At 47.3% G+C, this 27,602-nt stretch overlaps 1 protein-coding gene across 1 annotated transcript in view; it reads right to left on the bottom strand.

Moving 5' to 3' along the window:
• The window catches only part of MFSD8 (major facilitator superfamily domain containing 8), a 1,042,879-nt gene that overhangs the window by 330,688 nt on the left and 684,589 nt on the right, over window positions 1–27,602 (bottom strand). The window contains exon 8 of the mRNA XM_069631102.1: window positions 3,714–3,822. Coding sequence (XP_069487203.1) covers window positions 3,714–3,822 — 109 coding nt within the window. The remainder of the gene's footprint in view (window positions 1–3,713; window positions 3,823–27,602) is intronic.

Genomic DNA, 27,602 nt, shown 5'->3' with positions numbered 1-27,602 from the left:
CACCACTGCATTCAAAAGCCTTGCGAATACTTGTGGGGCTGAGTTGAGCCCAAATGGAAGTACCTTGTACTGTAAATGCAAGCCCATCACTCGGAACCGTAGGAAGCAGCGGTGGGGTTTCCAAATAGGGACGTGCAAGTATGTATCCTTCAAGTTCAGGGAGCACGTCCAATCTCCCCCCACACAGAGACTCCGCTATCAGAGCTGGCGTAACCCAGGAAGGACAGATCCAGAACCACTCGCAGGCCTGCCTGGTTCTTTTTCTGTATCGTGGAAATCCACAAGTAGAACCCCAAGCCTCTTTGAGAGAGGAGAACTTCCTCCACTGCCGCACTTTGTACAAGTGAGCAGATTTACGCGAGGAGTGCTGGTGTCCCAATTTGAGGAAGGTGAGGAGAAGAAGGTGGTTCCAGAGGGAGAGAGATGAAAACCATCTAAAACCACTGAGAGGATCCATGGATCCGCAAAGAGTCTGCCAGGACTGAATGTGGAGAGCTAGCCTGCCCCCACTGGAGAACTGTGGGCCTTGATGGGGTCGTCATTGCTTCTTGCCTCTGAGGCAGGTGCCTGAGAGGGGGACTGGCAGAAGTATTTGTTCGATGTGTGTTGTTGTTTACGCCTGTGATGGCTGGGAGGCCTGTCAGGCTGACTACCCTTCTTATCCTGGAAGCCCCTGAATCCGTTGAAAGTCATTCCCCTATCGGAACGGGATTGCCCCTGCGTATCCAGTGTTGGATATCAGGGTTAAACTTGGTGGCCATAAGCCACGCCGTCCGCCTCATATCTGTGGCCTCACAGATTGCCCTGCCGGCCGTGTCGATATGTCCCACAGTGGACTCCATAAGGCCCTGTGTCACTATCTTGGCCTCAGCCAGTCCAGGGTTGAAGGAGGCTTGCTTGTAAACCGGGAGGTCGGGGAGAAAATCTGCAGTCTCCCTCCATAGCCTCTGATTTGCCGCGGTCAGCATATCATCCACATTGACTTGAATATACCTTCTTCCCCTAGGCCTCGAGCAGCTTCTGTTCCTTGCCTAATAAGTCGGATGTAGAGGAGGAAGATGTGGATGTTTGGGGATTGGCGTACATGGATGCCGCTGCTATCACTGAAGAATGCGGCTGCGCGTTCTCTGTTAAGAGTAGGGTATCCCCTTCAGCTTTGCCCATCCTTTCTTTGCCAGGGCTGCCACATCTTTTTGGAACGGAATGCTGGATCTCTGGGACCTCTGCCAGGACACCACACAGCTCTGGTTGTACCTTCTGGGGCTGAGGGATGCCCAGATATCCTGCAAACCCGGCCAGCCTGTCATGGTATGCCCTTGCCAAAGATGATGTGTCAGGGTCTTCCTCTTCATCCGTGTCCATCTGATCTATGGCGCCCGGAGGATCCACAGGATCCACGGGTCTCGTATCCAAAGGCACTGTGGCTTGGGGGTAGCAGGCAGTGGCGACAGAGCCGTGATAATAGGTTGCGCAGGCAACTGTGATGGTGCAGGAGGTGGCTCCACTGTTACTATAGAAGCAACCGGCTGCAGCTGTACTAGAGCCAAAGGCTCTGCGGGCACTGGTGGAAGCTTCTCCTTAATAATCCCCTTGAGTATGCTGCCCATCTGAGGAGATTTCATCAGCACAAGGAATTTGTCCTCACAGCTGGGGATGTGCACTCATGCGGCGACCTGGATGTTGTGACTGGCATGGAGGGCTGCGCTCTTCCCGCGCCCTGCCTGCTCTGTGGGTAATGGGGCTCGGTTTAGTGTCCCTAAACACCGGGGTATGATGTGCACTAGGTTACTTGAACGGTGGCCATGGGAGACCATTGCACCCTTGGAGTGAAGCTCAGCCTCTACGGTTCTTCTGAGTGGCGCGTGTCCTCACGTGCCGCCATTATGTCGTGCAGCGCTGACGCCGCACTGGATCTGCCCTTCACCTGTTTACTACTCCATGCAGGTTCGTTCCTCTTGTGCACCTCAGGCCCTTGCCTGGTAGGCTGATCACCCTCTGACATAGATCTGGTAGTGCTGCTGCGTGAAGGTGCCCCCTCGGACATAGGCCTAGTAGCAGGGCAGAGCCCCTCGGGAGATTACCCGGTATTAGTGCCGACTGGCCCTGAGTCCTGGGACCGGGAGGATCCATAGACCCCTCCGCCGTGAGGCGGGTAGCTCGCTGAGCCTCAGTGCCCTGGCTGGTGAGAGGGCCTGACTGACCTTTCCCACTTGGATGATTCCCACGGAAGCAATCACCCTTGCAGTGTGCTTTAGATAAGAGAATATCTATCTTGGGCCTTTGTCTGCCTGCGCACATACTCCTTGATCTGCTCTGGGGGAGACCTGGAAAAAAGCTACCTCCACCTAGCGAGCCGTTTCTTGAGTGACCAGGGAGTAAGGGCGTTGCACGCAGAACAGCGATCCCAGCCGTGGTCTTCTTCTATGCAGCGGAGGCAGAATGCGTGCGGATCCGACGTCGGAATGGAACCATTGCAGGGAGGGCACCTACTAAAGCCTGCCTGGGGAAGGTGCAGGGCGAGGCACCTGGAGGCCGGTGGAAATTAAAATGTTAGAATGGATTAGAAATTGGGACCGAGATCCCAGGGGAAGACCGAAGAAGACACGTGGAATTATGAGGAGAAAAAAGGGCCTCAACCACAGCACAGGTGAAGCAGGTCAGCTCCTGTCGGTGCGGAAAAGAGGACTGAGGTGTGGCGCCGGAGGGCGGAGTCAAAGGAGTGCATGCTCCTGGGGCCACGCCCCGTGCGCAACTACATTTAAAGGGGTAAAGACATTTTTTCTAGTGAAAAAGGTTCCGTTCCCATCCCTAGTGAGGGACGCCCATGCAGTATGGAGGAAAGGGGACGAGACGTAGAAGTAAGGTAACACTGCTACCAACCTCTCTGAGTTTCAGCAAGAATGGGAAAAATGCAAGTATGGGAAAAATGCCCATACAGCCAAAACAAAGAGGAAACTTGGTTCTTTTATGCAACGTTCCTTATGGGCGGTAATAGTGCGAGACCACCGGCATACATGGTGGGACAGAGTGTCCCTGCACTGGTAGCCTTAAGCACTCACCAGTGCCCCCAAAATAAAAGGAGGTTTGCAGAATTGTAGGGTAAACTCACACAAAATCAGGTCAGACTCTTGAAAAAGTCAGCTGATGTGCTAGGGGTCCCATTAAAGTAAATGGGAAAGCTACGAAAAAAATCTTTCCCATCAAAGATATTCAACAAATAACCTCAAAGTAAAATAGTACAATATTGGAAAATATTATAAATAAGGGGATTTAATAATTTGCCCACTGAAACTAAATGAGCAGGAATCATAACCCTTCCTCAAATAGGCCTCAACTTTCGCTTGTGTTCCTTTACAATTGTTTGACAGTGCAAGATTCAGGCAGCATTGATATTTTACTTCGTTTTGATTAAACCTTTAACATGTCAGTCTGGGATTTGTTTTTGCTGTAGTATGTTAAAATGCAGTGAATAACTATTTTGAATTCAAAAGACATGTATTTGTTTTGGCGGCAACCCAAAAATCTTAGGGCATTTTAAAAAACAATGTGTTTTTTCTGATGTTGGGGAGAAAAAGACATTCAACGAGACTTAATCACATCATTTTTATAGATCTCCAAAAAATGGGTTGCATACTATATGTGATTTGCCTTCAAACCCTGCAACTAATTTGTTAGTTTTAAATAGCAGAGAGAAATGGAGATGGTACACTTACGTTTCAAAGATGGCAAACACAAACAATACGACAAAGAAGAGTATGTTCGATGCAACCACAGCAATTTGATCAATTTTCCCCTCTGAATCGCTGAGGATGTCACCACATTCTGAAAAAAGAAGAAATACAAGACATTTTGTTGTGGTTTGCAAACTTCAGCAATTCGACAACAAACCTCATAATATTAAATTCAATTAATGGTCTAGAAAGCTATCAGGGGACTGTGAAGTGCAATGTATTGCTGCACATCTAAAACGATCTGACATACTTGTTGATCTTTGTTTTATGCTCCATGAGTTACCCATCGAAGGTGGGGAGGGTGGGGTGGGGTGTGTGTGTGTGAGAGAGAGAGAGAGAGAGAAAGAGAAAGAGAAAGAGAAAGAGAGAGAGAGAGACAGAGAGAGAGAGAGAGAGCGAGAGAGAGCGAGAGAGAGGGGTCTGTTAATCAGATTCACCTTTCATAATGCTCCATGCCAAAATTATAGTGCAAACATGTGTCTTTATTCATTTATATAGTGTTCACCATAGCCAATCTAACTTTGGGCACAGACAAAAGTAAAGAGTTGTTAGATCGAATTGCCCGCACAGATGGTTGCCAGCAAAGTCTCTCTGCCTTCAAATCCAACAGACCCGATTCAATACTATGAGCACTGTGAAAACCAGACTGTCGTCGGCTCAACATCTTGTTACTAGATATAAAATCCAGGATTTGAATATGGGCCTGAACCCTTGGATTTAGGGTCCTTTGAGGCGATGTAGCAATACTAGAGATGGATGGGGATGCAGAACTTACTCATACATCTATAATCAGACCGACTCAGGAAGTTTGCAAAACACAGTACTGTTTTATTAACAATTATCTAAAACAGGGAGTTACAACGGACATCGACGGACGTTCGCTCAATTTCGCTCAAAGCATTTGATGAAAAAACAGCATTCTTATACTAAAAATGTGTCACTACTGACGTCATCCTACGTCGCAAACTAAGAAAACCTAAGCTGGATTGTGATAGGCTTAATGGGAACATCTAGGTATAGGTTCTATATAGCGGTGGGTTGTGATTGGGTCTCTAAGGTCAGGTGGACAACTAAGCCCATCCCAAGAGCAAGTCAATGTTACGCTCACCTGGCTCCCACAGAGGCGTCGATCTGAACTGGACAGCTGTGGTCTCCACCAATGTGACGCGTAGGGCCGAGATGACGGACTGGGCTGGACTGGCCCACCTAGCTTCGTTTGCTTGGCCCGTAGGAATATTCTTCTGCAAATGGAGAAAGGGAATTAACCACCCGTGGAGTTGAGCGTAAATCCCCCCACCCCTGCTGTTCTCCCCACAGATCACGTTTGATGTCCCCTCTTATAGTCTCACCTGATGGTTTGAAAAGATGAGCTCTCCATCCTGCATTGAGCGCAGAGGCGCGTTGATAACCAGTTGCTTCACTGGCTCGAAGGAATTGGTGAGTTCCAGAACAATATTGACTCAGATTCCCGGCAAGACGCCGTAAGTATGAAGTTCGTAAGAGTTCAAATGCCTGACTTTCACTCTTGTCCGATTCCTTGCAGGTTGCAGCTTGACCCTAGTGAAGAGTTCCTCGTGGCAACCGGTTGTATTCTGGTAAGGATTTGTATTTTCCAACACAGTTCGATAAAATAATGTCAATGTGCAACCTGTTGCTTTCTCCCTTATTCAGGCGCTGAGAGAAAGTATGAAGTCTCAGGGAATAATAACTCAGGCGGTAAAATCAGGTAAGTCTATTGTGGTGAGGAGGGTTCCCCTTGTTAGTCCCTTTGTTTCACCTTGCTGTCCTTTTGTTTCCCCTTAGGGTCCGGGGTTCGGCAAAGATGCAGTGGAAGCTGCGCCGACCCGTGAAGAGGAATAGTACGCCCGGTGGTAAAATCAGTTAAGTCTATGGGGGGGGTAACTAATATTCCTCTGTGTATTCCCTTGGCTCACCTTGCTGTTCTTGTCTTCTCCTTAGGTGCCGGAGTGCGGCGGGAACATGCAGGAGGATGCGGTGGAATGTGAAGATGCTGCGAAGGCCGGTGAGTTCAGTGTGGCGCTGCAGCAGGCGAGGCAACGCGCATAAAATAACTTCTTTCTTCCATCTCGAAGGCGCGATGGAACTGGAATTCAGGTAAGGATCAAAGGTATTGTTCTTGTTCTAACCTTTTCTCCTTCTTTTTCCCCTTCTTCTAGGAGCTCCAAACTCGAGGCGGGCGTGGCAGAAGACTGGATGCAGACTTGCAGGCACGGTGAGCGTTACGCTGCTGGATGCAGAATAACGCGAAGCGTGTGCTGCTCTTCGGGCGTGGTTTAAATAGCCTCCAAAGTAGTCCCAGGTAAGTATTCCTCCCCAGCCCCACCCGAGTAAAAAATAGTCCCCAGGTAAAGTAGTCCCTTCCAAGCCTCTTTTGGCTTGGAGCCCTTGCAGCATGGTCTGCATCAGGTAAGTTTGCAGCATGGTCTGCATCAGGTAAGTTTTAATCTATGAGCCTGGCGCCTATGGCACTAGGACTGACTCTCCATATGAGCCTGGCGCCACAGACGCCAGGACTGCACCCAAATAGCCCCTAGCAGGGGTTGTTGGGCTTGCTTGGGATAATTTGATGCCTGCTTCCGGGGTTGCTGGACTTGGTCTGGGTCCCCGGGGGTAGGCATCATGACAGCACTCCCCCCCCGTCCCCCCCAAGGCCCCTCCTAAAGTCGTTCTTCCCTGTGGTTTCTGTTTGTCTGGGACATTTCTGTGGAATGTTTTCACCAATCGGGGTGCATGAACATGGTCACTAGGTTCCCATGACCTTTCCTGTGGTCCGTAACCTTTCCAGTCGATTAAATAAAAAAGTTTTGACTTTATCAGCTTGGAGTCCAGGATGTTCTTAACTTCAAATTCGGGTTCTCCATCTACAAGGATAGGGTCTGGTGGCTTGGTTAGTCTTGTCCCTGGTTGCGCTGGCTTCAAAAGTGAGACATGAAAGACGGGGTGAATTCGCATATTAGCAGGTAATTCCAACTTGACAGCCACCGGGTTGATAATGGCCTTAATAGAGTAAGGTCCCAAATATCTGGGGTTAAATGTCTGTGTTCCCTTTAAAGGGATCTGTTTTGTGGCTAACCATACTTGGTCCCCTATTTGGTATTGTGGAGTATCACTTCTATGCCGATCAGCATCTTTCTTGTATTTTTCTTTCGCCTGTTTTAAATGTGTAGTTGCTTCCTTAAAGGCTTGTGTAATCGTAGCATGCAGATGGCCCACTGCGGGCATTTCTAAGTGTTGGGGTGAGTCAAGGTCTGAGGTTCGAGGATGGTGCCCATATAAGGTATAAAAAGGGCTTTGTCCAGTTCCAGAGTGTACTGAATTATTGTATGCATATTCGGCGATCCAAAGAATGTCTTTCCAATTACTCTCAGTCTGATGTAACATACAACGCAGGTATTGTTCGAGAGTCTGGTTGGTCCTCTCCGTTTGACCATCGGTCTGGGGGTGGTGACTGGTCGATAACCTCACATCGTTTTGCCCCAATTGACAGCATTTTTTCCAAAAATGTGAAATGAATTGACTGCCCCGGTCAGAGACCAATACGGACAGAAATCCGTGTATGCGAACAATGTTTTCGAGGAACTCCTTGGCCAGGATTGAAGCTGAAGGTAATCCCTTTAAAGGAATAAAGTGGGCCATCTTGGAAAAAAGATCCACAATAACTAGAATGGTGTTAAATCCATTGCATGGGGGTAGATCAGTAATAAAGTCTAACGATAAGGTGTGCTATGGTGTAGGCGGAATGTCTAAAGGTTGTAAGAGTCCAGCTGTTTTTTTCTTTTGACTTTTGTTTTGGGCGCAAATGCCACAAGACATCACAAATGATTTAATATCCTTTCGCCAGGTGGGCCACCAGAATTGTCTTTTAATTTTAGCTCCAGTTTTTGCAATACCTGGGTGCCCCTCCATTAGGGTATCATGATAACGGGAAATGACTAGCTCTTGTAGTTCCTTGTGTGGCAGAAATAGCCGCCCTTGGTAATAAGGCAGATCATTGGTGACAGAGTAGTCCGGGCCTTTTTTTACCCAGTCCTGCAGGGCTGTAGGATCAAAGAGTTGCTGGATCTTTACCTGAATGTCCTCTAGTGTCTGTAGAGTAGTCATGCCAAGAATCCTTTGTTCGGAAATTATAGGTACTGGTTCTGGGTTCACTTCTGCCTCTCCCATCCCTATTCGGGATAAGGCGTCTGCTTTACCATTCTTACAACCTGGTCGATAGGTTATTACGAAATCGAACTCGGCAAAGAACAATGCCCATCGGAGTTGACGTGACGATTGGGCCTTGGCTGTCTTTAAATACTGTAAGTTCCGGTGATCGGTGATCACAGTAATGGTATGCCTGCCACCGAGAAGATAGTGCCGCCAAGCCTTGAAGGCGGATTTAATGGCTAATAACTCCTTGTCAGTAACCGCATAGTTCAACTCAGGTGCCGAGAACTTTCTGGACCAAAATGCTACTGGATGAAGCTGGTCAGTTTCAGGGTCCTTTTGAGACAGGACAGCTCCCATGGCTAGACTGGATGCATCAGTTTCCACTATGTATGGAAGTTCAGGGCGCGGGTGCTTTAGTACAGGTGCAGACGTGAATTTTGCTTTCAGCTCTTGGAAGGCATTTTCAGCTTCTTCAGTCCACATAAAGCGTTTATTTTTTCGCAAGAGTGCTGTGATAGGATGTACAACATGTGAAAAATCTGGGATGAATCTGCGGTAGAAATTGGCAAAGCCGAGCATGCTTTGTACTCCTTTAACTGAACTTGGTGATGGCCACTTAAGGATTGCGTCCACCTTTCGTGAGTCCATTCGGACTCCCTTTGGGGTCAGGATAAACCCAAGGAATTCAACTTCTGTGGCATGAAAAACACATTTTTCCAGTTTTGCATATAGTTTGTGCTGGCGCAATTTCTCAAGGACTGCTCGGACGTGCTTCACATGGTCAGATTCTGAAGAGGAGTATACTAGAATATCATCGATATATACGACAACACAAAAGTCAATGAGTTCACGAAGGACATTGTTCATGAAGTATTGGAAGGCTGCTGGTGCATTGCACAACCCGAAAGGCATCACCTGGTATTCGAATAACCCATACTTAGTGCGGAAAGCAGTCTTCCATTTGTCGCCTTCTTTTACACGTACCAGATGGTATGCCCCCCGGAGATCTAATTTAATGTATATACAAGCGTCCTTCACTTGGTCTAGTAGTTCAGGGATCAGAGGCAATGGGTATCGGTTCTTAACAGTTATCTGGTTCAATGCGCGGTAGTCTATGCACGTTCTGTGGTCACCTTCCTTTTAGGGCACGAAGAACAAAGCTGAAGATGCAGGGGACTTGGATGGGCGAATAAAGCCATTGGCAAGGTACTGGTCTAAGTATTGTCGTAGGTGAAGGTTCTCAGGTTTCGTAAGGGCATAGATCCTGCTACAAGGGGGTTGTGCACTGGGTATGAGATCGATGATCTGTGATGAGGTAAGGTGTTTGCCTGTTCTTTTTGGAAGACATCCTGGAATTCTTGGTATTCTGGAGGTAGTTGCATGACTGCTGTGGTTACTGTGGCCAGGCCTGTGTTCTGATTTTTCTTTGGGTAACAGGTTTGTGCACAATCCAGGAAGGTTATTCTCTTCTCTCGCCAATCAATACAAGGATTATGTGTTTCCAACCAAGGTATCCACAGTATTATTTGGAACTGTGGGGCTTTGATTAGATCAAACACAATAGTCTCTCCATGCCCATACTGACCCAATAGTGTCATCTCTGCGGTGGAATGAGTTACAGGCCCAGAGGCAATTTCAGTTCCATCGACTGTGGTGATGACATCTGAGGTGGTTTTTCGGCAGAGAGGTAGATTCATCCTGGAAGCCAATTCATAGTCCACATAGTTTCCTATGGCCCCGCTATCAATGTATGCCCTTACTGCGTGCATACGCGATGGCTGCCCTGAATCTACGAGGACCATTGGTGTAATGAAATGCGAGTTCTGAGTATCCTTCTTCAAGCTCGGCAAGCGGACCTCTACGCTTGTCGGGCGTGGTCATTTCCCGAGTCTGACGCCATATGGCTTTTATCAGCAGCTCCTACCACCTTCTTGGGTGGTTTTACAGGGCAATCCCGTAGAAAATGCCCAGGAGTTCCACAATATAGACACGATTGCATTTGCCGTCTCCTTTCTCTTTCCTTCTGGGTTAAGGGTCCTTTAACCCCTCCGATTTGCATGGGTTCTGAAGCATCTGCTCCTTTGGGGTTAGCGTGGGGTTTGACCAACACCCGATTCTCAAACTTGGCTCGATCAGCCTTTCTGTTCTGAAGTCTGTGATCTAACTGGACCACTAAGTCTATATATTCAGCGCAGTCTTGAGGTGGGTTCACGACTTGAGCCAAGACATCCTTGAGTTCTCCTCGAAGCCCTCGATGAAATAACGTGATTGTTTTACCTCAGGCCATCCAGTTTCCACTATCAACCTATTAAAGGTCGTGATATAGGATAGAAGGTCCTGGTTACCCTGTCGTAGGGACAAAAGTTTGTTATCCAGGGCCTGTCCTTGGGAGTGCCGGGCAAATAGTCTTTCCATGCTCGTTTGAAAGCCCTGAAAATCCCGAAGAATTGGGTCATCCTGAGTAACTAGTGGAATTGACCAATCAGCTGCACTGCCGCTGAGATTTGACAATACAAAGGCTACCTTGGCTTGATCGTTTGGGAAGGCTCCAGGTCTGCATAAAAAGTGCGAGCGGCATTGGTTCATAAACACGGCGAACCTTTTGCAATCTCAGGCAAAGCGTCTGGGTGGAGCTAATGGAATATTTCCTGGTAGGTTTATTTGCACAGGGTTACCCGATAACACAGGAACTGGATTTCCCCCGGAACCAAGTAGGGGTGCTTGTCCAGCCTGGCTTTGCAATAGTTGCCTAGCAAGGTCATCAGTTCGCTCCTTTGACAAAATCAGTTCTCTCCTAAGAGCATTGCTTTCTTGACGGGCGGAATGCACTTCAGCCCTCAGTTCCCCTAGTAATTGGGCCAATTGGTCAGTCTCTGAGGTATCCATAACGCCCGGGTGGGAATTTGTGGGTAGGCTCCGCATTCTGTTACGCTCACCTGGCTCCCACAGAGGCGTCGATCGGAACTGGACAGCTGCGGTCTCCACCAAAGTGACGCATAAGGCCGAGATGACGGACTGGACTGGCCCACCTAGCTTCGTTTGCTTGGCCTGTTGGAATATTCTTCTGCAAATGGAGAAAGGGAATTAACCACCCGTGGAGTTGAGCGTAAATCACCCCACCCCCGCTGTTCTCCCCACAGATCACCTTTGATGTCCCCTCTTATAGTCTCACCTGATGGTTTGAAAAGATGAGCTCTCCATCCTGCATTGAGCGCAGGGGCGCGTTGATAACCAGTTGCTTCACTGGCTCGAAGAAATTGGTGAGTTCCAGAACAATATTGACTCAGAGATTCCCGGCAAGACGCCGTAAGTATGAAGTTCGTAAGAGTTCAAATGCCTGACTTTCACTCTTGTCCGATTCCTTGCAGGTTGCAGCTTGACCCTAGTGAAGAGTTCCTCGTGGCAACCGGTAGTATTCTGTTAAGGATTTGTATTTTCCAACACAGTTCGATAAAATAATGTCAATATGTAACTTGTTGCTTTCTCCCTTATTCAGGTGCTGAGAGAAAGTATGAAGTCTCAGGGAATAATACCTCAGGCGGTAAAATCAGGTAAGTCTATTGTGGTGAGGAGGGTTCCCCTTGTTAGTCCCTTTGTTTCACCTTGCTGTCCTTTTGTTTCCCCTTAGGGGCTGGAGTTCGGCGAAGATGCAGTGGAAGCTGCGCCGACCCGTGAAGAGGAATAGTACCCCCGGTGGTAAAATCAGGAAAGTCTATGGGGGGGTAACTAATATTCCTCTGTGTATTCCCTTGGCTCACCTTGCTGTTCTTGTCTTCTCCTTAGGTGCCGGAGTGCGGCGGGAACATGCAGGAGGATACGGTGGAATGTGAAGATGCTGCGAAGGCCGGTGAGTTCAATGCGGCGCTGCAGCAGGCGAGGCGACGCCCATAAAATAACTTCTTTCTTCCAGCTCGAAGGCGCGATGGATCGGGAATTCAGGTAAGGATCAAAGGTATTGCTCTTGTTCTAACCTTTTCTCCAAACTCGAGGCGGGCGTGGCAGAACTGGATGCAGACTTGCAGGCACGGTGAGCGTTACGCTGCTGGATGCAGAATAACGCGAAGCGTGTGCTGCTCTTCGGGCGTGGTTTAAATAGCCTCCAAAGTAGTCCCAGGTAAGTATTCCTCTCCAGCCCCACCCGAGTAAAAAAATAGTCCCTAGGTAAAGTAGTCCCTTCCAAGCCTCTTTTGTTCTTGGAGCTCTTGCAGCATGGTCTGCATCAGGTAAGTTTGCAGCATGGTCTGCATCAGGTAAGTTTTAATCTATGAGCCTGGCGCCTATGGCGCCTGGACTGACTCTCCATAGGAGCCTGGCGCGATAGACGCCAGGCCTGCACCCAAATAGCCCCTAGCAGGGGTTGTTGGGCTTGCTTGGGATAACTTGATGGCTGCTTCCGGGGTTGCTGGACTTGGTCTGGGTCCCCGGGGGTAGGCATCATGACAGCCAAATTCTGTGTCAACTAATACACAACACCCTGTGGCTTCTCAACTATAGGGCTCTGTACTACGCAGCCCTCTATAATTGGTTGGCAGGCTTGAACCCTTCTGGAATATTCTACTCGCTAGCAGCACGCAAGCTAGTACCGCAGGTGCTGGGGGGGGGGGTTGGCCTGGTCATGCCTTCCCACCCAATTAGCTCACATCCATCATCACTCCTGCAATCTGCCATTCAATTAAGGCTTTGAACTTGGCCTTGTAGAAGATCTGTGTGCCTGATAATAAAGGGGAGTATAGGCATGGCCTTATCTTCTGGTTTCGGTGTCGCTCGACCCAAAGTCTATTTTCATCTGACCATGTGACTGTAGACCACGTTTTGAGCTTTTTCGTTGCATAAAATACTATTAAATGAAGAACTTTTGTCACTTTTAGTGTTTTTCCATTACACCTCAAACAGGAGCTTGCCTCTTTCTCACGTTCATGTATCTTCTCGAACAAATAACCAGGCTCACGGCGGGGCCAACTCTTGACACTGGGCCAGCCAGCCTTTCTTGAATTCTCCTTCCCATCAGCTGTTTTATTCAACTGCGCCACACTTCAAGCCCTTTCCATTCAATACATTCCTATGAATATACATTGGCGCAAAGCCTGCAGTATATTTACTACATAGCCAGCCTCATGATCACTTTGTCTATTTGTGTTACTGCGTCTGTACAATTGTAAAATGACTTTGCATTTTTCTTCAGTGCTTCTTCTCAGGAGCAATCTACATTTCGATACCAAAATGTTGCTTTACTTCTATACTTCATCCTCAGATTCTCCATAATGTCTATATTCTTTCCTCATTGGCATCTCTTCTGGGTGCATCAGTTCTACTTCGCATGACATCACCAGTCTTCTTTCTCGTTCATTTTCACACTTCTTCCGGGACTTCTTCCAGAAGACCGTTATTTCTTTGTGTCTAGGCAACATGGGGGCGGGATTTCTGGAAGAGGTATTTTGCCCGTCCTCTACAGGCCACCCTATCCAGAATTTTCAGCAGAAACAGAGTGTTAGTAATAGGCCTATAATTCATATTCCAAATAATTCAACAGGTGATATCCATGCATAGTGGAACAAAGCCTTCCCGAAAGGAGGTGTTAATACATTTCACAATCAAAGGAATAAGTTGTAAAGCACTCCAGCATTCCTTCTTATCCTCATCCTCCTTGGTCTTTCCTCTGCTTTCGACACTGTGAACCATGCCATTCTGATCAATCGACTCTGTGACAACATGATCATCACGGATCAGGCCCTGGAGTGGCTGACCTCCTCCTTCTTGGACCGCCCCTCCCAAGTCCAACTTGGTCCCTTTCTCTCCGCCACCACTCTCTCTACGTTATGTTATGTTATAAGAACTTAGTAAGCGCACATACACCCAAAGGCATCTTGGCGCTAGCTACTGGAGAGGAATCAATGTCCAACAAAAACCGACAGCACCGAAAGAGAGAGACGGCCTAAAAAAGAGTGGTTTTCAATAACCGACGGAAAGTAAGGTGGTCTTCGGTTGCACAGAGAACAATAGGCAGCTCATTCCATGCTCTGGCGGCGGCCACCGAAAAGGCACGGCCTCCCATGCGTATAAGAAGAAACGCAGACTGAGAACGCAGCAGGCGGGGAGGGATGTAATGGGATGTAATGGATAAACTTTGCTTGAAGATACTCAGCACCCAAGCCATAGAAGGCACGATGCACCAGACACAAAGATTTGAACAAGATCCGGCTAGCCACAGGAAGCCAGTGTAATTTCTTGAGCAGAGGGGAAATATGAGATCCAAAAGGAGGGCGGAATATGGAGCGAACAGCAGCATTTTGCAGCAGTTGAAGTCTTTGGATCAGATGGCGAGGCTGGGACAAGTAGATAGAGTTGCAATAGTCAAGAGTGCTGAGAACCAAGGCGGCCACTACCAGAGCCTGGCATTCAGCAGGTATGAAGGGCAGAACTTTCCACAAAATGCAGAGTTTAACGTGCCCGGCACTACATACACTAGACACCTGATTATCAAGGGACAAAGAAGCAGAGATTTTAACACCCAGATAACGGACCGATTGGACCGGAAGAGGGCCAAGGCTCGATGGCCAAAATTGCGAGGTCCAAAAAAGAAGGGGAGATGAAGTACCCACAACCAGGACCTCGGTCTTACTGCCATTCAGTTTTAACCAGTTAGTCATCATCCAGTGCCCCAGATCCTCCAAGCAGTTCCTGAGTCATACTGTGGTCTCAGCTTGAGTAAGATCGAGGCGGACGAGGATCTGTGTGTCGTCCGCATAAGAATAGTAGCAGAAACCATGTGACTGGATAAGAAGCAGAAGAGATCTAATATAGATATTAAAGAGGACAGGAGAGAGTGCCGAGCCCTGAGGAACGCCACAAAGGAGCGTAACCAGATTGGATTGGAATGGGGGAAGAGAGATAGACTGGGAGCGATCAGACAGAAACTAGGTGAACCAATCAAGGACCCGGCCGGAGAGACCAGCGTTGGAGAGACGAGAAAGCAAGATGGAATGATCAACAGTGTCGAAAACAGCCAACAAATCCATAAGTAGTACTGCTCCGACACCGCCCTTGTCCGACAAACATACCAGGCCATCAAGTACCGAGTTCAAGACAGACTCAGTGCCCCTCCCAGGGCGGAAACCAGACTGAAAAGGATCAAAGAAGTGAGAGGATTCAAGAAAATTGGAGAGAAGAGGAGACACCAAAGCCTCCATTAACTTCATAAGAAAAGGGAGAAGTGAGATAGGGCAATAATTAGACAGAACATCAGGATCAAGAGAGGGCTTCTTAAGAAGAGGAACCACCAGGGCATGCTTAAGAGAAGAAGGAATGAACGCAGTGGAGAAGGAGGTATTAACAGCAGTGGTAATATGCTCAATTAGGTCAGCAGATACCTCCTTTAAAAGAACAAGAGGTATAGCATCGTTAGGAGATGCTGACTTCAGTTTAGAAATGGCTGACAATACATCAGAGTTAGAGAACTGCAGAAATGAGGACCAACAGGCAGTTGGGGAAGGACAGGCAGTAACCATTTTGGGGGCTTTGAGGGACGGCAAGCCAGCCTCTATATGGGCACGAATAGTGTAGATTTTTTCAAGGAAGAACACAGGCCCTGCGAAGGAGGGACCGAGGCCCTACTATTCTCAGGGGAAGAGAGAGATTGAACAAGATCAAAGAGGGCCTTAGGTTTATTAAGGGCTAATTGAACTTTCTGGCTGTAGTAAAGCTTCTTAGCAGTGGTAAGAGCCTTATGATAGGCCGAGAGAGAGAGCAGCGAAAGGAGTTCTTAGCGGAAGGGGAGTAATCCAAACGCCACTTTCTCTGCCTGACGACAATGCAGTTTCAGTGCTGTAAAATCATCAGTGAACCAAGGTTCAGGGGTGGGAGTTTTGAGTTTACATAGTTTAATAGGGGCCAATAAGTCAGCCGATGCTATAAAGGCGGCTTCAGGGTTGAGTAGAGAGCAGTCCACAGCGTTGCCAGAGTTGGCTAGCAGAGCAGAGGTCAAATCAGGACTAGACACTCTCAACCAGCTACGTTTAAGGACAGAGAGTTTAACAGGACGGGGAGGGAGAACCTGAAGGGGGCAAGAGAAAGATATCAAAAAGTGGTCAGACCAAAGCATAGGACTAACAGAAATGGAGGAAAGAGCAGCTATGGGGGCAAAAACCAAGTCAAAGATATTCCCACGGATCTGGGTAGGTTCAGAAATCCATTGAGGGAGACCTAGGTCCTGCATAGAGGACAAAAAGTTGGTAACCGGACACATAGAGACAGTGTTCAAGGGAAGATTAAAGTTTACAGCAATGAGAAGACCCGGATGTTTAACTTGAAGCCCGAGCACAAGATTAGGAAATTGTTCTCAAAACATGGCATCGTACCCGGGTGGGTGATATACCAGCAAAATAAACAGAGTGCACGCAGAGGAAATCAAAACGCGACAGACAACATTCCATTTTTGAATTATGATCAGGGATAGAATAGGAAGCTCTAAATTTAGTTTTAAAAATAAGGGCTATTCCACCACCAGGGTGAGATGAGTGGCGGTCCACATGTATTATATCATAATCAGAGGGGCGTGCCTGAACAATAGCAGGGCCAGAAGACTCTGTAAACCATGTTTCACTCAATAGCAGTAGGTCGAATTGATTGTTAGAAATGAGATCATGGCATTCCAATGCATGAGCCAGCAACGAGCGGGTATTAAGTAGGGCACAGCGAATTTCAGCCGTAGAGCTGTATTTAGAGATAATAGATGTAGCCTTAAAGCCCATAGGCCAAAGGGTATTTGTAGGGACAAGAGTGAGCAGCGACTTACGATCATAGGAGAGAAGACCAGGGACTACATGGGCCAAAGGGTCCTGGGCGTCCTGTAACGTCCGTGCACAGACGGGCTTGCCTTTAGCACGCCTTTGGCGTGCAGATGGCGTGCCTGCTGCGCGGGCGTGTGCCGAAGCACATAAATGTAGATAGCGCAGCTGACAGTGAGGTGAGCGACGCCCACTGCAGGAGATAAAACCTGTGGTGTTCCCCCAGGGCTCTATCCTCTCACCCTAGTTTTTCAAACTCTACTTAGCCCTTTTGGCCCACCTAATCTCTACCTTCTCCTCTAACTTTCAGTGTTATGCGGATGACACTCAGCTTTCCATTAGGCTCCCCTCAGCCTCCTCTCCTCTCTCGTTTATTTCTGACTGTCTATCCGTGATTGGTGCGCCTCCAACAATCTCTGCCTTAATGCCAGTGAGACGGAGATCCTTCTCATTGGAACCCCTGCCCCTGCTTTCCCTCTTCTCACTCTGGCCGCCCCCTTGAGCTCTCTTCCATCGCCTTCCTGCGAGGCAAAACACCTTGGTTTCATCTTCGACTCCACTCTCTCTTTTTCTCATCACATCTCGGATGTCGCCAAGAAGGCCCACTACCAGCTGCACCTCCTCAAAGGGACTCTTCCCTTTCTCACTTCCCCCCAGAAGCTCACTGTCTCCAGAGCCCTGGTTCTCTCTAGGCTGGACTACTGCAACAGCCTTTTTCTCAATCTGCCTTCCTCTACTCTCTCCCCTCTGCAACTAATCCAGAACAGGATTGCGAGACTTATCCTTGGCCTCATGCCCAGGGTTCTCTCCAGCCCTGAAATCTCTCCACTGGCTCCCGGTGGCTGCAAGGATCAAGTTCAAGACCCTTTGCATTATCCACAAGGCTTTCTGGGCTGGGACCCACATTACATCCAACGCTTCCTTCCTTCCTTCTCAAGCCCTTCGCTCAGATACCTCCAACTCTCTAATGGTTAGACGCTTCTCTAGGCAGAGAGAGGGGTAGATCTCTCTCCTCTGTAGGTGCCTCCCTCTGGAATGGCCTCCCTGCCCCTCTCAAACTTGAGCCGGACACCCTGAAGTTCCGGAAGCAGCTCAAAATGTTGTTCTTCTCCTCTGCTTTCTCTCTCTCCCTCCCCTCCCGACCTACTTGACCTACCTGTCTGTTGTACCGACTGGTTGCTTGGCCACCCTCAGAGTCTCACTGGGTACAAGGCTCTTTCTTGATCAGTCACCCTTGCACTGCCTCTGGGCCTACCGCGCACTTCGGGCTGTAACTGTAACCCTACAGTCCCTTGTTCTCCTTGCACTGCCTGGCTGCACTTCCTCAGGGCATTGCTGGCCCGTTTCCCCCTCCCTTGCACTTCCCCCCTCCCTATCCCCTTTCCCCTTACACTTCTCGTACTTGCACAATCTAAATGGCACAAGGCCTAGTAAGATCGTTTGTCTTGTCCTCCCTCTGTTGTCTTGTCGCACCTAGAAACACTTGTGTACAGGTGCGTTATAAATGACTTATGATATCATAGCAGAGTCCTTGACAGTCATAGCAGGACAGGCATCTCCCTGACAATAAGTGGGCTTAAGCTATTGCAAGATGACTAAGACCTCAGATTCCGTAACCACCAACTCAAAAACAGGTACAGTACTCTCAGCGCTCAAGGAGGCAAAATTTGGTTGCAACCCATCACCCCTTTGCTGAGTTAGTCTAGAAGCACTCTCAGCTTCAGCTCTGTGGTGGCACAGAGAAGGATCAAAGGTCACATGTGCATCCTTGACAGCTGCTGGAACACAAACTTCCTGCAGACAGAGGTGGCATTTTAATCTTCTGCTCTTGTTATCTAAATTGTAATAATGGTATGGTGCAGTCAGCCTGGTGGCACATGAATCTTTGAAAAAAATGGACTAGTTTTGGCATGGGGACTGACCAGAGCACAGTTTCCCATCTGTAAACAGGGTCAGCTATGATAGGACTGATGTGAATTGGTGTATGGTCTGACTGTCTCCACTATAGCCATGTAGAACAATAGCCAGGATGCTGCCCCTTTGATTCTCCTGTAGGAAGGGCAACACCTTCCCCCAAGACATGAGGTCTCCTGGCAACCAGTGAATCAAAGGCATCACTGACATAAAAAACATCCCCCTCAACCAGAGTGCTGACCAGTGGCACCCCTTTAAAGTCAGCAGATATAGGAATGGGGCATATTTAGCGTACCTAGAGAGGGAAGGTAGGCACGGGGAAGGGATTCAGCATCTTGCTATCTGCTGGGGCTCTCTTCCATTTTCCAGTCCTCTTTGTTTCCTGCTGGCAAGGTACTGTGGGTGTAATAGCATAAGGCAAACAGCACTTGTTACAACAACAGGGATTGGACCCCAGCCGCATGTCTTTTTCCGACAAAGCCCCTTTGACATTTTGCCTTTAAATGGGCAGAGGCACTGCCTCACTCTTCGATTCATCTGTAGACTTCTACAATGTCAAGAAGGATTCACTGGACATCTGTTGGAAGTTCTGCCTACTTCAAAGTCCTCTGCCGTAGAGGTGAAGACAGATGGCATCCAAGGCTGAGGAGAGCTCTGTTCCATAACCACCCCAGGGAACAGTGGTGGTGACTGCTTTTGGACCAGAACCTCACTGTTGGCATTACTGGAACCGGAACCCTCTGACTGGAGGTTTAGGATCCCCTGTAGTTGCCAGCCAAACTTGTAGAGTGGGAGGGCAGAACAAAATGACTCACCTTCTCCTGGAGCCTCTACATTGAAACTCCCAGCAACCAGAGAGCCAAGGATACAAACCCTGGCTCTCCTTGCATTACTGAACCGCATCAATGCCAGTTTGGGCATCTTCAACCCCTTCCAAGCTGCTGCACTGGAACCGCCAGAGTCCTCTCTGACAGACGCAGGACCGCCTATGCATCCCAGAGTTTCTGCTCAAAACCGAAGTTCTGACGTCACTGCATACAATTACACGCTATCTTTTATAGCATACCCAACTCGACATTGACACCTGGCTACCAGCTACACAAACTGTTGCTGCTGCAGAACCTTGATCATGTGTTCAGACAGTGGAACCTGCTTGCTGCGGAAGGCCAGTTTTAGATTTTATGCCGTTGAGTCTTACAGTGCCACCAAACCGACACTGCCTGCCATCAACAATGTCTTCGACCATCAAGCCCTAGCTACTACCAAACAGCACTGCATCATCGAACCTGACAATGCCACTCTCTGACTCGACGCTGAAAGCAACCAGACTCCCTGCTTGGTGCCAAAAAGCCGGGCTCAATGCTATTCAGCCCCACAGATGAGAACAGGTCTCCATGGAGTCGTCCATGTATACATATCTTTACCGGACCCAATGCCCATCAGCCTCTGTCCTGGCCAGGTCCCTTTCTCTAATCTCCAAGGTGGTTCCTTGGAGGCAGCCACATTCAGAAAAGACATGGGACTACAAGCACCACAATCGACCTGGGTCCAATGGACATGACCCAGAACAGGAGGTCAGGAGGAACGGACTGGTTGCTCAACACTCAAATGAAAAGGGGACTAGGCTTCCCCATTTAGGAGTGGAATGGGAGACCAAACACCTGCTATAGACTCCCCAGGCCTGCTGAAGTGGAGCACGGGAGCATCAGAGCTGGAACACAACACAGCCCTATGGGAGACCAGGGAGCCCTCCCCAAAGCATTTGTGGATATTAACTTACTGAAACCAGGAGGGCAATAGAGAGCAAATGATGCAAAAGATCGAATGGGGAGGAGATGCAAGGAGTCGATTAGAAATTTTTTTGTGTGCAAAACTGTGCCAAATAAACTGCATCTAGGGGCATATTTAATCAACAAATAAGCAACATGAAAATGCTACAGATCATTTAAAAAACATAGGTTTAAAGAGTTTTTCAGAACAGAATAAATCAATTCTTCACAAGCTAATAAGGAGAGAATTCCAAAGGCGAGGAACCAGAACAAAAAAGGCTGATTTCCTCTATAGGCATAACAAGATGAGGGTTACAGCCAACAAGTATTCATGAGCAGAGCGAAGAACATGTGTTGGCTGATGGGCTTGAATCCTATCAGAGGGATATAGAGGCGGGTCAGGAGGACAAGGACTCCGATCTTGCATGTTTAGATATGCCGTATTAAAATAAAAGTGTAAACTCCTGACTTTCTCCAAACTATGGGTTTTCCCTAACTAACAAAAACGAACTAGTGTGCTCGTCAGTTATCAGCGAGTCCAAAAGGAAGATATGTCCAAACTAATCTAATCTGTCCCTGCCACTATCAAAACAACTAAGGCACAGGAGAATGACACCCTTCTTCTGTGGGCTGCTTCTCAGCAGGTTCACTTTAATAAAAGCATTTGTTGGTAGTTCCTGGTAACTACTGTTCTCAAATCGTATAGTTGATATTGGGCTCTTCAACTTTTCAAAAGTGTTCTTTATACATTGATTCCCCCTCTGTTTTATTCTTCTCTCTCTTGTGACCTTTGGTGTTTCTGTTCCCCTCCTCTCTAGGCCAATTGCATTATTTCCTTGTTCATTAAACTTGAGACTTTTCCTCTACTCAATGTTCAATCTTTTTCCTGGCTTGGCCAAGTAGGACTTTTCCAATAATGATTCTCACTCTTTTCAAACATTTGGTAATTACTGGGACTAGTATGAGTGTTCCAGTAATGATTCTCACTCCTTTCCAACACTTGATAGTTACTGGGACGAGTGGGAGGGTTCCAGTAATATTTCTCACTCTTCTCCTTCACTTGGTAGTTTCTGGGATGAGCGTGAGGGTTCTAGTAATGCTTTTCACGCATCTCCTTCACTTGGTTCTTACTGGGACAAGTATGAGTGTTCCAATAGTGATTGTCACTCTTTTCCCCCAGCTGTCTTTTTTTGGGACGGATATGAGGGCCGTGAAGAGTCAGGAATGAAACCCAGACACAATTTAGCTATCTTTTTGGTTAAAGACATTAATTGAAAACATAAGGGTTGGGAAAGAGCCTCTCTGACTCCACTCTAAGAGGAATTTCCCTACCTAAAACCAGAACTAAGGATCTGTCTGTGAGAAAATAAAAATAAAAATTGTCCTTGTGTCCAACGTTCTATTCTGCCTCTCGCACTGTAAACTAAATGATAAGGTGAAAAGGGAAATGTCTTTAACCTTAGGTGATTTCACAAAGAGTTTGAAAAAGAAAATACACAACTCCAACACAAAGGCTCCCCAAGGTAAAAGAGCCCTGGTTCAAGAGGGTGGTTCCCTTCCCCTGGGTTCTTCCTAAATACAAATTATTCTCCAACACAAACGTTATCCAAGGTCAAAAAGCCTTGGTTCCAGAGGGTGGTTCTCTTCCCCTGGAATCTTCCTCAATACAAAGGATTCTCCAACACAAACTGTTCTCCAAGGTCAAAAAGCATTGGTTCCAGAGGGTGGTACCCTTCCCCTGGGTTCTTCCTAAATACAAATTATTCTCCAACACAAACGTTATCCAAGGTCAAAAAGCCTTGGTTCCAGAGGGTGGTTCTCTTCCCCTGGAATCTTCCTCAATACAAAGGATTCTCCAACACAAAATGTTCTCCAAGGTCAAAAAGCATTGGTTCCAGAGGGTGGTACCCTTCCCCTGGACTTTTCCTCAATACAAATGAGAAACAAATGATTCTCAGTTTAACACTTCATTGTGTCTTTCTTGGCCCACAATAATACTGTTCTTTACAAGGCTGTTTAGCCTTGTGGTTTCCACTTCTTTCAAAAGTTCCTTATTGTTTAGCTAAGAAAGTTATATATCTTTTGTTGCTTCTTCCTGTAGATTTGCAACTGCCTGGTATACTCCCTTGCCAGGACTTCCTATGCACTTGTGATTGCCTGGTATACTCTCCTGCCAGGTTTTCCTGTATTTATGCACACTTGTAGCTGCCTGGTTTACTAGCTTGCCAGGACTCCTTATGTTCACACATGGTTCCTTTCTCACTTCCACAATTGCACATACCCCTTTTGGTATATCACCTCCTTGATTCATCATTCGATTTGGGTTCCCTCCATATTTGCATTCCATACATTAATATATGGCTGGGTTCCTTATTTTGTATGCTTTCTTGGTTTTCACTCTCTTTATTGTCTCTAGTTTCTCTGGCTTTAATTGTTATAGTTTGTGTTTGGCGTGGTCACTGAAAAACCCTGTATTCCCCACTATGCCTGGACTGACTCAGTGGCTTTGCTCAGCGTTCTCGGTCCCATTCGCTCTTACGTGGCAAAGGTTTGCCACCTGCTTTCCATTCGTCATTCCGGTCTCTCTCTCTCGGCTTCGCCTCTGCACGCGCGTCTACATCCAGGTCCCGGTAGGTGACACGCTGCCTTCTTCGGTTGCTGAACGCACAGGAGTCTTTTACTGGCTGCTGGCGTGTCTGTGGCATGTCCCCTCCTCACAGCCTTTCTCGACTTCCTCTCTGGCGAGCCACCCTGCTTCGCCACTCTGGTTCGTGCCTCCAAGCTCCACAAGCCTCACGGAGAGGTGCGAAGACTTCTCCCAAACAGCAGAAACCATAAAGAGTTTGCTTTCGATCTTTAAATGTCCCGTGCTTGAGGATCCCTCTGCTCTGCACTGTTCTTTCCTTCTTCCTCGTCCCAGTACTTGGGTGATTGTGGGAAAAGGAGTCCACTTATGTCGATTGACAGTTCTGAATGATGAGCCAGTCCTATATGGTGGACAATTAGAAATGGAAAGTTAGTTCTGAAGTTTTTACATTTTAGACCAGGAATGGAAGTTTGGCCTACAGGATTTTGGGACCAGGTTTCTCTATTTTCCCTAAAGGGGGGTGTAGGCCATTAGGGTATTGGGTATAAAGGGATTTTCTTCATGGGCAAATGGGGGATACCATGTCTCATCCAATGAAGCCATGACATCTCCCCAGAGGCTCTCTCCTCCCATGAGATCCTCCCTCATATAGCCATCCCCAGGGTCAGGATCAGGTAGTGGCTGCCGTCCCCTGGCCACATGGGAGGAAGCTACCGCCGGGGAATCAGTGATAACCCATTGGATTCATCACAGGGTTCCAGTAATGATTCTACCTTTTCTTCGATGCTTGCTTCTGACTGGGACGAGTATGAGAGTTCCAGTAATGATTGCCACTGTCACTGGGTATTTCCTCCTATTCTACACATAATGGGATGAGTGTGAATGTTTGTCTCGTTATTCTAGGTTCCCCACCCGGACTCCTGCTCGCCCTGTTACATTTCTGCCCCAGGGATAGCGTCAACGGGCTTGCAGTCTGCACTGGGCCTTCTTCAGTGGATGTCAGGCAGGCTTGTCGCGTCCTCTTTGTTTTGCACACTCTGTAGTGCCTTCGGGTAAGTGGCCTTAGCGTTGTTATTTATGGACTCCCAAGTCAACAGCGCGGCTTCAGCCAGGCCACCACTTCTCACTTGATCACTCCTTGGACCTTCCGTCAGCACTTCCGCTTCACTGGTCTCAGGTTCTCCTGGGCGTAAGATACACGGCCTTGCACGCAAACTTCATCTCTGCATCGGATGCCGTGCATTGCTGCCTCCTTCAGCTCCACTCTCACAGCGGGTTTGGATTTCCCAGGCTTCTCTCTCTCCCAGGTCTCCTCCTCTCTGACCTATGATGTGACTGTGGGATTTCCCTGGCAGAGCGTCAGACACCAACAAGTTGTACTGTAAGGGTGCAGTAATGCATCCCTGTTTTACTCCCCTATTTTGCTTCATGGGCATAGTCATTGTGCCTCGAGAATCAAGTTTGAGACAAACCGTGGTGTTACTATGAAGGAGCTTCAAATAGTATAATATGCCCGCAGGGCAACCCATTACCTGGAGTTTCAGCCAGAGCCGCTCTCTGCACACCATATCAAATGCTGCTTTAAAATCTATATAAAAGGCATATAAAGGTGGATTATTAGATCATAAGGCTCTACTGCTAAGGTTATCCATGACTAATAGATTATGTGCAGTGGAATACCCCGCTCTAAAGCCACTCTGGAATCTATCTAGGCCCCCTTCTCTATTAACCCAATTTTGCAGTTCCCGTAGAAGTAGAACGGCAAATAGCTTTCCTGTACAGTCTAACATAGAAAGTAATCTATAGTTACTCGGATCGGTTTTGATTCCTCTTTTAAAGACTTGTACAATAATAGCTGTCTACCAGGAACTAGGAATGTGTCCATCCGCTAATACCTTGTCAGATAATATTTTTAATAAGCAAGCCCAAAATTGAGGATTCGTTTTGAGTACCACATTAGCAAGTCCGTTAGGACCGGGTGCCCTTGATGACTTTAAGCTCTTTATTTTAGTTTGCAAATCTTCCACAGTTATCTCAAAAGGTGGAATATTAGGCTTAATGTTCCTCTCACTCGACACCTCCCAATTTTCCAAGGCATTACGCTTATCGATGAACAAATTCAAATCATGTGCACTGATGGGATTAATCAGGGGATGTTTTCTACTGCCCTTGGCTTCACACAGGAGAGCCCATATATTACGGGTGTTACGAGTGCAGAGTATCTTAACTGTACGCTGCCATAATTCATTTCTCTTCTAACCTTTCCAAGATTTTAACCAGGCCCGATACTTTTTTTCAATTTCGTAGAGGTCAAATGAAAAGCTATGAGAGATTTACAGGACGATTTGGCTTTACGGATCTCGCTTGGCATCTCTGATCGTTTTGTTAAAGGACCCTACTGTTCCAGATTCTCTTAGGATCAGACTCATTTTGGATGTTGCATGTGCACAAGAAAAGGAAGCTATCCATCCCTATATTTCCTCCACAGGTATTGCCTCAAATAGCTGCAAACTACTGTCACTCAAATATGAGGCAGCTTGTCCGGCATTCGAAAATGTTCTTTTCGGACCAGGTTATTCGGGTTGCTGAGTGGTGTACTGTCAAATTACCTGTGTCTACTACCTTAGAGCTAGCTTCATGTGCTCCAAAGTTCATATTTAGCGCTTCATGTTCGCTCCACACATTATCAGATATACTGTCTCATCACGAGTTTGGCGGTAACCCTAAAATGTGGCGGTAATGCTATTACCGCTGTATTTAAGGGTCCGCCAAATCATGGGCTTGGCGGATTTACCGATTTCCGGCGCTATTACCGCCAGCGGTAAAAGCGCCGAACATTCCCCATTGGCCCCAATGGGGAATGGGGAATTCCCAGATGGGCCCAATGGGGAATGGGAATTTAACGTTCTGCCAAACCTGTGATCCGGCGCTATTAGCGCCGGGGGTTTGGCGGTAACGCTTACAGCCCCGGCTGTAATACCGCCGGGGTTACTGCCCAACTCGTGATGAGGCACAATATAATATCTTTAATCAGAGTAGCCATATTGCAACTGGTAAAGATATAATTTAAAGTACTGAAGGCCAAACCACATTTCCAAGTACATTTACCCGGGCAGTCACTGCGGGTGCGTCCATTAACAATTTCTAATTCCCAATTGTCAAAAGAATTTAGCCAACATTTCCCCTCAGGATCCTCAATCTTGTGTTTCATAATACTCCTAAGTAGTAATAAAGGGTTAGAAGACATACCCGTACCTCCCTTAATATGACAGTTGAAATCACCAGCAACCACAATGAAACTACTTTTAGAATCGTGTACCCATTGGCTCAGCAAACAATGCAATGACTCAACGATTCTCTAAGGTTTGCTCGCAGGGGATTATATAGGTTTACCAAAAATAGTTTTCCCCAGCATTTATTGACCAAAATCACCTCTTCTCCTGCACTGATATTCTCCTTTAGGGATGTGGGGATAGTACGGTTTATAGTGATCACGTTGAAAAGAAAGGGTCGACTTCCAAAAGCATCGAATACAAACCCTCGAATAACAAACCATCAACACCCTATATTTTACATATAAAAGAGCAATTCCATCGAAACCAGTCCATCGACAATATATATGGACGGACTGATTTCAATGGAAATGCACTTTTAAATGTAAAAAGCAGCATTTCCATGCATTTTTGTGTTACTTTAAAACGTTACCTGGCGCTGTCCATTGCTGAAATTTCAGCACTAGCCAGCCCCTTGTAACGTTTTCATTTTTTTTTTTAACCCCAACCCTAATTTAACCCTTAAACTATCCCAAGCCCCAACCCTAATTCTTACCATTACATGTCGATGGAACCATCAAATTTATTTCAACGAAATGGCCATTCTATGGAAAGGTATTTCGATCGAAAAAATTATATGGTTTGGGTTTCGATGGTTTGGGATTCGATAGAATGACCGGATACTGATAGTACGAGATTGCAATGTGAGGGAAACGCCCGTTATCAACCCTCCAAGTGGCCTCCCCCGTACGTCCTTCTTGGTCAGATTTTGGTGGATAAAATACCCATTCATTAGCATCAAAATCCCTCTTCTTTGTCCTGTTGGCACTTGAGTGGTTTTTTCGTCTCTGTACCGAAAAGGTATCCCTTTTCAGATTTACTCCAGGGTTGTACATGACAATAACACATCTCAGCTTGTTCTTCATGTTTTCTTCTGGTCTGTGTTAGTAGTGACAGGTTATAGGGGGGTTGGTTTGGGAGTTTCTCATCGGAACGGGAGTTCTTGTCCCCAGAGAGGAAGTCTCTCCTGGTGCGGTCCCGCTTGCCTCTACCCCTAGGGAGGGTTTTGCATAGCAGGCTCACATCCCTAGACTAACAGGGAAAGGGTTCCCCCGTGTGGAGAAGTGACTGAATCCTGTGATTCGTCACAATATACCGGTGCCAGTCTTAAAATGCATTTGAAGATCCGACACAGTATTTTAAACTCGATCCTCTGCTTGACCAGCAACCAATGAACAGATCTCTCAAGTAGAGAGGTCGGAGTTAACTTCAATACCTGATAAATAAGCCTAACTGGCGTATTTGCGCAGCCTGTAGGCGAGAACTTTGCAGCTGTGGAATGCCAACTAAAAATGCATTTGCATAGCCAAATTTAG

Source organism: Ambystoma mexicanum, chromosome 6q (assembly GCF_040938575.1).
Source record: "Ambystoma mexicanum isolate Mex_15411 chromosome 6q, UKY_AmexF1_1, whole genome shotgun sequence".
Taxonomy (NCBI): Eukaryota; Metazoa; Chordata; class Amphibia; order Caudata; family Ambystomatidae; genus Ambystoma; species Ambystoma mexicanum.
This window is presented reverse-complemented; position numbering and strand designations above follow the sequence as displayed.